This window comes from Olea europaea, chromosome 6 (assembly GCF_002742605.1).
Source record: "Olea europaea var. sylvestris chromosome 6, O_europaea_v1, whole genome shotgun sequence".
In the NCBI taxonomy this organism is placed as follows: domain Eukaryota; kingdom Viridiplantae; phylum Streptophyta; class Magnoliopsida; order Lamiales; family Oleaceae; genus Olea; species Olea europaea.
This window is the reverse complement of record NC_036242.1, coordinates 11,554,966-11,568,898: the sequence shown is the minus strand read 5'-3', so window position 1 is coordinate 11,568,898 and position 13,933 is coordinate 11,554,966. Positions and strand designations below refer to the sequence as shown.

General features: G+C 39.1%; 1 protein-coding gene and 1 pseudogene across 1 annotated transcript; one reads left to right on the top strand and one right to left on the bottom strand.

The window, feature by feature from the left end:
* The window catches only part of LOC111395845, a 13,228-nt pseudogene extending 5,018 nt beyond the window's left edge, over nucleotides 1-8,210 (top strand).
* A 1,434-nt stretch (nucleotides 8,211-9,644) lies between these two features.
* Nucleotides 9,645-13,579, bottom strand: LOC111395844 (CDP-diacylglycerol--glycerol-3-phosphate 3-phosphatidyltransferase 2-like). The gene is made up of 7 exons (XM_023022034.1): nucleotides 13,025-13,579; nucleotides 12,590-12,687; nucleotides 12,444-12,494; nucleotides 12,214-12,327; nucleotides 10,505-10,561; nucleotides 10,326-10,411; nucleotides 9,645-10,182 (listed from the first exon to the last, which is right to left on the bottom strand). Exons 1-7 carry the CDS (start codon nucleotides 13,485-13,487, stop codon nucleotides 10,062-10,064), a joined length of 990 nt encoding a protein of 329 aa, XP_022877802.1. The 5' UTR covers nucleotides 13,488-13,579; the 3' UTR covers nucleotides 9,645-10,061.
* Between the last annotated feature and the right edge of the window lie 354 nt (nucleotides 13,580-13,933).

Below are 13,933 nucleotides of genomic sequence, written 5' to 3'. Positions count from 1 at the left end.
TTTTGCAAAAAATCACAGACTAATCTTCTTCCTCACTCATGGGTGATATATATACACGCATCCCCTACATTACTAAGTCGCGTTTCAGTAAAGAGGTGAAACGTATTCTCCGACCTATTGCAATTATTTAAGTGAAACGGAGCCGTATTCATTTAAACTAAACGGTGCCATTTCTAATTCAAACTTTTGTCAAGACCATTGCTTCCTTCTTTCCCTCTGGTCTGATCTTCCTTTCCTCTTCTTCTTTTGCTGGTTCTGTTCTTCCTCTTTTGCAAATTGCTTCTCACATAACAATCCTCCCCCTCACCTTGATCTTATCCCCAAGATCTACAAACTGGAACTTGGGTCTGAATCAATTCAACATCTTTCCAGGTTGCACTGTCTGGTAGCAAATCAGACCAATGGATAAGCCATTGTACTACCATATGGTTCCTGCACTTCACCATCCTGGATTGCAGACTACTAGGGGGTAATACTCCGACTGTAGTGACTGCTTTTCCTGGGTGAGTTGTGGAACCTTCATAGTTCTATCACCCAGCTTTTTTTTCAACAGTGATACATGGAAAACTCAATGAATTTTTGAACCTTTAGGTAGTGCCAATTGACATGCCACGGCTCCTATCTTCATGAGGATTTGACATAGACCAAAATATCAAGCATTGAACTTATGGTTAGGCCAGTGTTCCACTGAATATTGAGTAAAGGTCTGTAGCTTGAGTAAAACCCAATCATCCACTTCAAAAGACCTTTTTGGTCTCTTTTTATCTGCACAAAGCTTCATCCTTGCCCTTGTCTGTGGAAGGTTCTCCTTTAACTGTTGGTATAATTTGTATCTCCGCATCTCCACTACCAGCCTCTCTATTTCTGTTTTCTGAATAAAAGGGCCTACATAGGGGTTGATTCTAAATGGCTTAGCTCTTTCTTTTAGTAGAATGTGGTGGTCCTATGACTTGAGAGGGGGTAGCCCCTTTGTCTCTTCAAACACCTTTGGAAACTTTTGAACAACCTCCAGTATCCTGCAAGGTTTCTCTCCCTTTTCCTCCTCTCTAATAGAGTACAGTTGTCCAACCACTCCATATGAACTTCCGCTAAATCGTCTTTCTATCTCTTCCACTTCCAACATCTCAACAGAGTGTTCTGGCATTCCGCTCTTCAACACCACCTCTCCACTCTTGTCCCTGGATTTAATACTCATATGTACAAAATCAAATAGGACTAGGCCAAATTGACTTATCCAATTCACTCCCAACACCATATCACTCCCTGCGAGATCAAGTGTCCTTAGCTGGAACTGAAATTTCCATTCCTATACCCTCCGCACTAATGGTTAGCATACAGCATTGCTTTCTAATTTATCACCATTAGCCACCCAAACTGTCATTGTATTGGCTTCATCAGTGAAATAATTCAATTCCCTGACTAGCTTCTCTTCCACAAAGCTATGGGTACTCCTACTATCAATTAGTATAGATATCTTTCTCCCTTTAATTACTCCAGGAACTCTGATGGTTTTATGATTTGAACTCCTAGCTAAGGCATTGATAGAAATCTCCATTACCTCTTCTCCTTCTGAATCAGATTCCCCATCCCCCTTTGTTTTATTTTCCTCATCTTCATCCAGCAATATAAAGTTCAGGTACCTATTCTTGCACACATGGCCTATGTTGTACTTCTCATCACATTTGTAACCGAGTCCCAAGTTCTTTTTGGTTTGTAAGTCAGTAGGGGTGATGATTTTGTAGTTGTTCGGTGGTTTACTATTTTTTGGCTATGGTTCGTCATCTTTGGTTTCTTCAGGAGGTTTGGAAGGGTGGGGGTTTCATTTGTTTGGTGAAAAACTTCTAAGTTTTTGGAATTTGTTAATAGCTTGGATGGTGGATTCATGCAGGCTAGCCATTTCGAATGCTTCGGCTAAGGTATTTGTTTTCATCATCTTAACCATGGATTTAATTTCCCCTCTCAATCCACCGGTAAAAACAGATATATAGTAAGATTCCGGAACATGGGGCAGTGCCATCATCACTTGGGCATTCAATTCCCCAAACCTCTCTTAATACTCAAAGACAGTTCCCAATTGTTTGATCTTACTAAAGGTCTCAACCACCTCCTCACCTATGGTCTCTACAAATCTCATACATAACTCATCAGAGAATATACCCCAATCTACCCCTGGATGGCTGGCAATGAACAAATCAAACCATATGTCTACCTTGCCTTTCAAATACATCTCAGCAATCCCTAGTCTAAGTTCATCAGGCACTTGGTGTATCTGAAAGCATTTCCTTGCCTTCCCAAGCCACTCCCTGGGTCCTCCTCAAAAGTTAGAAAAAATAAATATTAGGAAGCTTGGTATTTCCATTATACTCCCTCTTGAACTAACACCGGTGTTACTAGCTCCTGGTGCAGACATCAACACTCCGGTCCTCCCATCAACCACAGATTCCTCCACCCTTTTGTTCTTCTGTTCCATTTTAAGATTCGAAGATATTTGGGCAAACATGGCCACTAATTTTTCGTACTTTTGGTTCATTTATAATACATTATTTTCGATTTTCTCCTGTCTACGACCCATTACCTGAAATGTTTGATCTGTGGAAGCCAATTTGTTCTCCAACCGGCTGTTAACGGCCTTAAACGAAGTTCCCAGATCAGCCATCTCTAAATCCAATTTCTTCAAGTGCTCGTCCACAATTTTGGCTCTAGTATCCATGATTAGCTATTGCCCAGTAGTGTACGCCCGCTCTGATACCAATTTGTCACGATCTGGATCTTAGCTGCAGCTCTTCCTCCACCGTAACTCATAGTGAACTCTATTCAGCTAAGGCAACTGAATTGTAACCAAACAAATGAAGAAAACACAATTAGGGAAGTGATAAATGATAAAACAAGAAGAAAATGGGGAAGGAACTGAATGGAATCACTCCAATTGATTACAGAATTTTTGCATAAAAATCACCGACTACTCTTGTTCCTCGCACGTGGATGTTATATATACACCCATACCCTACATTACTAATTCGCGTTTCAGCAGAGGTAAAGCATATTCTCCAACCTATTACAATTATTTAAGTGAAACAGAGCCATATTCATTTAAACTAAACGGTGCCGTTTCTAATTCAAACTTTTGTCAAGACCGTTTCTTCCCCCTCCTCTGGTTTGATCTTCCTTTCCTCTTCTTCTTTTGCTGGTTCTGTTCTTCCTCTTTCCCAAATGGCTTCTCACATAACACTCATTAATCGGTGTGGTGCCTTCTGACAATTGTGGCTTATCCATTATAATTTATTCTCTATCCTACAAATTTGATACTAATATATTTTATTTTTCTCTTGCTTTTTTTTCTAATGAAAGGTAAATGAGGAAGGGTTGTATGAGATTTTACTATAGAATATCATAGTGCTTCCAAAAGGTGATTGTTTCAGGTATATATGACTAATTACAAGGAAGTAGGAACTGAAGAAGACTTAATGCATATGGTTAGAGTGGACTGGATAAAATGCAGAGTGCTATGGGAATTCTATGTGATGCACACATATGCTATTAGGGTCAAAAGGAAAGTTCTACAGATCTGTGGTTAGACAGCAACGCTTTATGGTTCTGAGTGTTGGGATGACATATCCGAAATTTTATGTAGTTGGAAAATTAGATATATCGGTCTGTGGCTATTTACTTTATGATTGCACTTCAAAGGACCACATGGTCAAGGATAATGTCCCTACTACACAGCAATTAGAAACACAGTAAGAGCAAGCATTCAGGGGGAGAGCGAGGAACTGAGGAAGTTTTGGGCAATGGGCAAACTTCTCATATATGTTGCTCTTTAACTGCAAAGTACTAGGCTCGCAACAGTACTGCAACAAAAGGATAGGTCCTTCACTTGCCGTTCATTCACGAGTTGAACCAAGACCCTGTTAGTAGGAGAAGCGAGAGTGGATTGGGGGCGTACAGAAAAACAAACACGTTCTGTCAAAGCCTCAGCTGAGCCAATATTCTTTCTTTCTTGGGATTAGGGTAGGCAAGGCTGTCACTATTGAATCATAGCGTAGGGTGCATCGCATAATTCGTTGCAGTGGACCATGTAGACCATCCAATGGGGGTGGTGAAGGAAGGGCCCGGATTGGTAAAAAATAGCAATAACCTCTTGGGGTTACCCTACATTTGGTATTCCAACAATTTAAGAATGTGGAAGGCTCTGATGAGAGGTAGAAGTAAGATCAATGCAGCAAAAATGAAGATTTTAAGAGGGGCATACAGTCGTAAAAAAAGGGACAACACAAGAAATGATAATAATTGTTGCGTATTGTCACACCTGTTCTACCCACCTGGGCCAATGGCACACTCATCCTGATCCACGTGGCATTCCTGCCGAGGTGGCACACATTGCCGAGGTGGGTCATATCCGAAGTGCCTCATGCCAAGGTCTATTCGCCGAGGCTCCTCGATCCGATGTACTCTTCCGAAGTCCAACTACCGAGCCCCATGACCCGAAGCATGGAACCTATTGAATTTAGCTGAGGTCCTCAAGTGGAAGTTTTTTTCATATGGTCGAAGCCCCGAAGCTGATGCGCGAGCCTCTTAACCACAAGGAGCTTCCTCCACAATCACTTCTCCCAAGAGATTGCCTGCTCAGAGATTTTATTCGAATGACTGATGAAACGTTTATCACAAGCATAAATGTCAAGTCTTGTCACTAGTATGGAGGACCTGCGCAAGCAATAAATGCGCCGCAAGCTAGCAAGTCAAGCTCCATACCTAAGAAAAGACGTTTGAACTAAAGAGATGAGGCCACGTGCCACTTCATCCAAGGGCTCCCATTTCATATGTATCACTATAAATACTTCCATTGTGTAATGTCAAAGGCTAATGCAAGAATCAATACTAAAGACTATTTTTACTCAACTCTCTCTCATTTTACTTGCAATACACAAATCAAGTTTCAACACTTTTACATATACATTTACGAGCACCGATTGGTAATTAGTGTACAATCGGATTACGAACAACCCGTTGGATTCCGAACGTCACCGTCCCGCGTCATTGGGCTACTCCTACTCCCCTTTGAACTGTTCGATTTAGACCGTCCACGTGTCCTAGCGTGTTGGACATTCGCCCACGCAAGCGCGGGTGGGACCGACATCTGTTGACGCGCTTTTTGGGGTCAACAATAATCACCAACAAATGGAAATGTCACCGGTTGAGGATATGTTTAGGTAAGGATATGTAAGTGGTTGAGGCATGTTTTGCAAAACAATGTCCCCATTCATAAAAGTGACACGATTTCGATAGATCATGTTAAAATAGAGGGGTAGACTGAAATTAACATTGACTCATTTAGTTGTCAAGGATTAGTTGCTTTAGATCTTCTAATAAATCTAGCAATGAACAAAGCAGAATGGTGAAGAAGGATTCATGAAGCTGACCCCAAATTTATTGAAATAAGCTTAGTTTGATGTTGTTCTATAGTGAATAGGGAATGTTTCACCATGAGCAATGTACAAGTTGAATAAAAAAATTAGGGTCATCCTTTTGTCTTTACTGCGGAAACATCATTCGTTACAAATTAATGTCCCCACGAACAATTTTTTACATGTATTCCATGATAATTTTTTGAAATCTATTTAGTTATAGTAATTTGCCTTGACACAGATTAGAATGACTCGATTGGATAGCTGGTCACTATGGCTCAAATGTTTATTGTTTGAAGCAATTGACATTAATACTATTTCTCCGAGGTAAAAGGAAAAATAAACAGATTTCCATTACCCAACCCGGCCCAGACGACTGCTTAACAATAACAGGATTTCTGACTTCAGGAATGGATTTGATACACACCGATGTCCTCATTGGAGATTACGTATACCTTGTGAACTAGTTGGCTAGTATTTAATGGTTGGTGAACTTCGTTGAGTATAGTGGGATGCGACCAAGAACGCATAGTTATTGATTAAGCTGAAACTCCTGTTTCATATGATTATACTTGACTGCTTAAAAGGAAAAGGACAACAAAAAAGGGTCTTGTAAATAACTAGTTGTAGCTCTATGATAAAATTAAGGACTCTTATGGATTTTCTGGAGGATTTACTGTACTATATGCATGGTTCACATTGTGTAAACCATCTTTCCAGCATTGCTACCTGACCTGCCCCACACCCACGACTCCCCTTCTGCATCTGTGCTGCTATAATTATTTTTGATTCTTTTTCTTTCTTGCATTGATTTACTGCCTAAGCTTGAACTATTTTCCTTGTTTATCTACTCTACGGAAAACCACAATAATTTTTACTGATTAAAAAATCTTTGTACAAGTCAAGAGGTTTGTTAAGCCGTCATCGAAAACCTTTGACGAAAGATATTTGAGAAACCATTTTATCTCTTGCTGCTTGCAAAATTGATATATTTTAAAACTATTACTCTCCATAAGTGGTTGACATCGCAAGTTCTGTTCTGGTTCTACATCAGATTGGTTCTTTAGGTTGCAGCATTATTTAATTAACAGGAAATATGGTGTTTCAGCTCTGTTCACTCTTTATCTATGCCAAGAGAACATAGTGCAGTAATTTCCATTTTCATGATAATCATGCACAGAGATTTAGTGCTCTCTCAGGTGTCAAGATCAATTGGTGATGCTTACTTAAAGAAAATAGAGTTTAATAGAGAGCCTTTGTGGCCAAAGTTCAGACAGCCAGAGCCATTCAAGAAACCGATCCTTGTGGCTGAGCCCTCAATACTTGTCCAGAAGCTCCATCCAAAAGATCAGTTTCTTATTTTTGCTTCAGATGGCCTATGGGAGCATCTTAGCAATCAAGAGGCAGTCAACATTGTCAACATGTGTCCACGCAACGTAAGATACCGATTCTGTGTTTGAGCTTCCTGGATATTGAGCATGTTGTTTTTCATGGGCTGAATGCATAATGAGTTAGATTAAGAGGCACAAAAGTTTAGGGTTGTACTCGATTGAATACTTGCATGAACTAGATATATAGAATAAATATAGAGGTGTAAACTATTAGGATTGTATCCAAAAGAACAAAATCTTGTTCTCAATAAATTTGGTGTCAGGTACAATAATCCATTTTTGCCACTCTGGTCCGTCTCAAAATCTACTGAAAGATCCAAAGAAATAGATCCATAACAAGGGCAACATGTTGTGTTAGTTTTTATCTACCTCTCACTCTTCTAACCTGTTCTACTATCAATAACAGCCTCCTTTGGTCTGTGCAAAATATGTGCCAGCTACTTAATTTTATCCTCATTCGGTGCTCATTATACCTGAAATGAAATTACTTTCCTAAAATCTTTAAATGTTTGGCAGGGCATTGCTAGGAAACTAATCAAAGCTGCACTGCATGAAGCAGCCAAGAAAAGAGAGATGAGATATTCCGACCTGAGGAAGATTGACCGGGGAGTGAGAAGACATTTTCACGATGACATCACTGTTATAGTTTTGTTTTTAGACTCTCATTTGATTAGTCGCAGTTCCTTCAGCGGACCAATCCTTTCGATAAGAGGCGGCATTCCTGGAGATGCCAATACCTAGTACAGCACGCCGTCGCGTTACCTGCCACATCAATTTCAAATTTATTTTTATTTTTTTAATTTTTCAATTCAATCTCCATCCACTTTTGGATTCTGCCTCCTCTCTTTGGGTTTCATGGGCACGATGTTATCTACTTAGAGAACGGAGCATTTGGGAATGGAAGTGTCGTGGGGATTGCTCTTGGAGTTGGAGGAAGATTCTTGGACTCCGGGATATAGGGAGAGACAAAATAAAATACAGAATTGATAATGGTAGACGTGTTTCGCTTTGGTAGGATAATTGACATCCTCTTGGCCCCTTGGAGAAGATTCTTGGTGAGAGGATCATTCGTGAATCCAGATTGAGTAGACTAACTAAGGTGGTTGATATTGTTGAGGGTAATACTTGGAGGTGGCCATCAGTTCATTCCCCAGCTTTGTCTGACTTGATACGAGATACGCTTGATACCTTTCGACCGGATAGTAATAGAGAGGATGTATTGCGATGGGTGAATGATGTGCATGGAGTCTTCTCTGTTCAGAATGGTTGGGAGTCTCTTCGACTTCGCTGCCCTAGGGTGACTTGGTATCACATTGTATGGTTCCCTAAATGTATTCCACGTCATGCATTTATCCTTTGGCTAGCAATTCTAGGTGGCATCTACACACAGACAAAGCTTCTTCGCTTTGATTTGGTACAGTCTTTGTATTGTGTGCTATGTGGTTGTTCAGTGGAGAATTTGGATCATCTGTTTTTTGCTTGCCCATTTTCTGAGCATGTTTGGCATGCTCTGAATGCAAAATGTAACTTGCCTTGGGTTCTTCGGAGTTGGACAGACACTCTTTCTTGGATGAGGTAGTTTCGTGGGAGGTCAATGCAATCCATCGTCATTCGGTTGATGTTTGCGGCTTCGATTTATGCTAAAATGGAGTGAGTGCAATGCTAGGACCCATGGTAAGGCTCCTAAACACGAGCCTACTGTTATTCGAGATATTGTTTTTTCGGTTTGTGCATGAGTGAATTTATGTAAGGGCTTGATCCCATCTAACGAGAATAAATGACTCCAACATTCATGGAGTTTTTCTACGAATATTTTTAATTGTCGTTAGGAAATATATATTCCTAACCTAGTTTCCTGGGGTATGCTCCTGTGATTTGTACTTTATTTTTACACTTTGGATATAATACACTTACCTTATCCAAAAAAAAAAAAAATTCATCAAAGGGAATAGGAAAATGTATAAAGTCGCTTCCGGGATCTCGCCGCCACTCGGCAATGTTAATGATTATGCCAGCCAGGAAGATGCATGGGGAATACCCGGTTGAAATTTTGAGCTGATTGGCATATGAACCAGAGGCGTTGGTGAGGAATAGAGTGAAGTTCGAAAATTCAAGATTTTGCTCCATATGCAGTTCCAAAATTTTTAAATATTTTGTCCAGATAATTTGTATACATTCAGGCCAGATATTTTTCTTTTCCTCGTTTTGGTTTCTACTCTTTTTTGAGTTCGTAGTTCTGCAAGAATCATGTCTGATGGCGCATTAATTGATAAAACACCATGCTGACTTCCCGAAAATCTGGCAGAATTCAGCATTAATCGAGTTTCGGGTGGCGGGTTTGATAAATGGGATTAAACAAAAGAAGAAAAAGAAATTAAAATTTTATTTATATATAAACTGTGATGTGTGAGTTCTAAGCATTATACGTCTCTTTAAGTTCAAAATAAGATCATCAAGGACGAAAATTATAATCGTTGGGAAGATCAGTGCACACAGATTGTGGCATCAAGCTCGAATAGAATAGCAAGTTGATAAGATCGATTGGACAACATTGACAACATTTTATAACATGGAAAACAAGATGACAAACCATTTTCCATTACAACATGACTACATCAGTGTGTACAGATTTGTACTTCGCAAAAAATGTACAAGACAGTCACAAATAAGTGAGCCCCACCTGAATAAACAATAGCAAAAAATTAACCCACACACCCACCCGATGTGAGGTGTCGGTAGGGGTTCTATGAATCCCTTACCTGTACACCAAGCAGCCATCTTACAACATAATGAAAGCACACAAACAGTCATTCTCAATCATTTAATACAGAGCACCAAACAAACACAAAAAACTATGAAAATGTAACATTAATATTATAAAATAACTGTAGGGTGTATTCAGCTTTTGGTTTTATATTTTCCAAGATCAATAACTAGTCCGTCTAGCATTGATTGTAAAATAAACGTTCCACTGAATAAACAAACTAATGTGAAATTAGATCCGACGGCTACCAACTGCTGTTAAGAACCAGCAATCTCACTTGTCGGCCGATTAAATAAAACAAAGTTGCAGCAGAAAATAGCCCAATATGTTGACAGTTTATGATATCTCTTAGTAGTACATAACACAAGAAACCGCAGAAGATCCAAGAAAGCAGCAATCTCTTGTTCATGTCGATGAAGAAATCCTCTTTGACCGGCAAAGAAGTGCTCCATGGAAAATTTTGTAACTTCCAAGTAGTGAGAAGACAGATGAAGGTCGAGATTCCTATCTCAGCAATACTTTCCATATCTTTCTCATATATACGTATAATGACCACATAGCGAGCCATGCTGAAATATATAGTAGTATGACCCCAAAAGCAACAAGAGATCCCATCCCTACAAAACTGCACAGACACATGGAGAGAAGAGAGAGGACAGACAATAGTCACGTGCATCAGAGGATGAATCTAACAAATTTATAAATTCAACTCAAGCTCACTCAAAACTTATCAGTAATGAAATCTCGTAGAAATGAAGAAAAGTAAACCTGCTATCTCTGGCAGCTAGAATGATGGTTAATGAAGTCATCTGAGTGGCTGTTTTCCACTTTCCCAAATTATTTACTGCAACAGCCTGGAAAAAAATTCATTGGATTACCAAACAAAGAGTACAAATTAACCACTTAACAACTATTATCGTATTATAATAGTAGGTTGGCGTCTAAACCTCTAAAAGCTTTTTGTCCTGAGAAGCAGCCCATTCCCTGACTGCAGACATGGTTATCTACATTTAGAGGTAGTTTGGTTACTCAAAGGCCGTTAAAACCAATTAAACCAAAATATGCAACAGGAAAAATAAACATTTTGAAGGAGATCATAAAATTGCATGTCAGTGGAGGAAAACCCTAAAGATTCTTGCAATGTATTTCATACTAAAAATCAGAGATAGATTGACATGTATATTTATACATGCAGAAATCCCTATCAGCTAGCTACTCATGCTCGAGCCACATGATAAAAGATTATCATGTCAGGTTCCTTTGGAGGATGGATCTATAAAAATTCACCCATCCAAATTACAAAAAAACCTGATTGGATTGTGATAGACCCCCTATTCTATTTACATACGCAAGGAGGAAGAAAGGAGGGGCTGCGGTTACACAGGAGGAATAGGGAAGCATTTCATTCGGCTGTTTTGTGAAGTCAGTGAGGAGAGTTACTGGGCCTCTCGAATTGCCAAGGAAGCTGTTCGCTCACCTTCATTTCCATATCAATAATATTAAATTTTGGTTCTTCCATTCATCCATATTTTAGTTTCCAAAGATCAATTAAGTGTCCATATATTACTATTTCTGTCCTGTTCAGTGCAAGGTACCACAATTTACTTGTTTGAGCATATATTAAGCAGCTTCAATATTGGCAGTAATTTCCCTCAATCAGTAACAATTGTGCGGAGGAATCAGGAAGCTATCAGGATGATCCTGTATTAAGAACTAAATTGGCTTCATTGCAGCTGAAAGCTAGAGGTGGTAACATTCATTGGGTTAAAATTGGACATTCATGGCCTCCCCAGTACTTCAGATTAACCTATTAACAAGCATAATTAAAGTGAGGGAAGGGGAAAACTAAAAAAAATCACAAATAAGGCCACCAACACCATTCAGCAGCCAAAAATGTTGCACCGAGCTTACTATAATTTCATATTTCCTATTTTTGTCATAACAGTAGTAAAACTAGATGGATAGTCATGACTTTTATCCTATAGGGAGACATTGGTTACATATATGATTCTTCGTAGCACAAATCACATTAGAGAATGCTAATATCCACATCATTCAGTAACTTGAATAAATGATATTACAATTACATAGATCTATACCAACCAATCTGGGTAACAGGGATTTGATTGATGTATCTTAATGATCTAGAAATTAACTCTTAGAAAGAAAAGAGATGCCTCATTACAGGGCTTTATCAACGATAAAATTCGAATTATTTGACGATTGTATTCATAGAATATCTCCACTTGCAGAAATGAGCATTTTATCTATGTTTCTTGAAAGAAGATTGACTGAATGACAATTGCAGGAGGTCAGGTCACTACAAGTTTCCAGATAAGGCACATTTTCATTTGGCAAATGATATATTAGTAGGTGATGCCTAAACACCGAATCAAGGACACCATAGCTCTACAAGTTTCAACTTATTTCGACCAATGACCTGTGTGCTATATGGATATGCACAGATAATCAATTAAGCCCCCAAACCAGGGAAGGGGAAATTTTCTCCAATTGCTATAGTTCCATCTGAAGAATTCTCTCCTGAGAGAGGATATCAATAAGAAACACTTCATGTGTTCCTGAAATGAGTACTTCAACAGTGAGGTTTGCAGCTTATTTTTGATCTGTAACAAGCAAATAATACTTAGGTACTTACCTCTCTACCGATTATGGCAATTGCAGGCACCGTCAGTAACCATGGTGCTTGTCCAAATATCCCGGCTTCCAACGGTTTGGTACACAGCAAGACCAGGGTGGCAGCAACCATAAGCTTCACTCATTCAAATTACACATACAACAACAATCTCTTATTTTCCAATGGGCCAGAGCATCGGCTAATACTTCCAAGTACATGCATAATATTGTTTACAATAAGCACATCATTACCTTATCAGCCACTGGATCCAAAAATGCCCCAAACGGAGTTCCTAGTTTCATCTAGAACACATACAAAATGTAAGATGGAAATAAAAAAATAGAAACACCACAAAAGATAGATATTTCTATGCGATTTGAATGTCTAAGGTTGGCACCTTTCTAGCAAGATATCCATCAAGCCAATCTGTAATTGCCGCAGAAACAAATATCGCAGTAGTCGCAGTCGATCCCCACCAGCTATCAATATAAAAGGCTAGTAAAAACAAAAGGTAGCATGTTAATGTTGTATTTTGCAATGAACTTCAACATCAAGTCAAGCTCAACCCGGTAGAGCTGATTGACCGTCAATTCAGTTAGAATAGATGCATGTATACATAAAGCCAAAGAATCCCCAAATCTTAAATAATTTTTGAAATATTTAATTAAATTAAATCACAAATTATCACCAGGGTAAATATTCTACTTGAATTCCTGAATTTACATTAACTTAACAAACAGACAAACAAAACAAAACTTCCAGATTAAATAACTCAAACAATTAATCTCAGACAATTGCATATTTTCGTCACAATAAAAGGGAAGAAACATACTGCTTATGAGGAGCGGGACGGCTGCAACCCGGCAAATGGTTAAGATTGTAGGCAAGGTGAGCAATTTAGACGTCGGAGAAGGCGTCGGTTCGAGAGTGGCACCCATGGGAGTCACGAGATTGTTATTTTTATTATTTTTATAATTTCCAGTCAGATTCCTATTTTGATCTTTGTTCTCCGATTCGGAGGTATAAAAGTAGTTTTTCCGGCCACTAAATGCTCCGACGAGAGGGTGGGGGAAGAGGGTGATTTTACTACGAAGCGCGAGGGTTGCGCATGGAGTTATCCTCCACCAACACACGGTGGAATGTTCTGACCGGAGAATTGTTGCGGTGAAGGTGAGAGCGGCGGAGGAGGAGAGTGTGTTAAGGAATCTACAACGGTGGTGGTTGGATTTGTGGGGGAATTTGGATTTGTGGACATAAAGGGAAGTTAAATTGGTGAGTTTGAGGGCGCCAGGCATGGTGGGGTTAATGCGCAAGGGGGCTTATGTTAGCGGGAGGCTTATTTTAGCAGAGCTGCAGAGGAGATTTTGCCAGTGTGGACGCCGTTGCCGGAGGACATCGGTTATGAATAATAAATTAATAATTAATTCCTCTAATACAAAATTAATTAAATTAATGAGGTAAATTTCATCTGCAGTCACTATACTTTAGTTTGTCTCAACTTAGTCACTAAAGTTCTGTATTTAGTTCAAAATCTGACAACCTATTACACTTCGTTACCTGTCGTTACCCAAATTTAGGCCTGAGCAAAAAAATCGAAAAATCGATCAAATTAATATAAGGTTCGGTTTGGGTCAGTTTTGACACAGGTAATCGGTTTCTTTTGATTTTATTTTAAATAAATTATGATGGTTTGGTTCGATCATGGTTTAAAACTTCAAATCGCTGGTTAACTGAATCAATC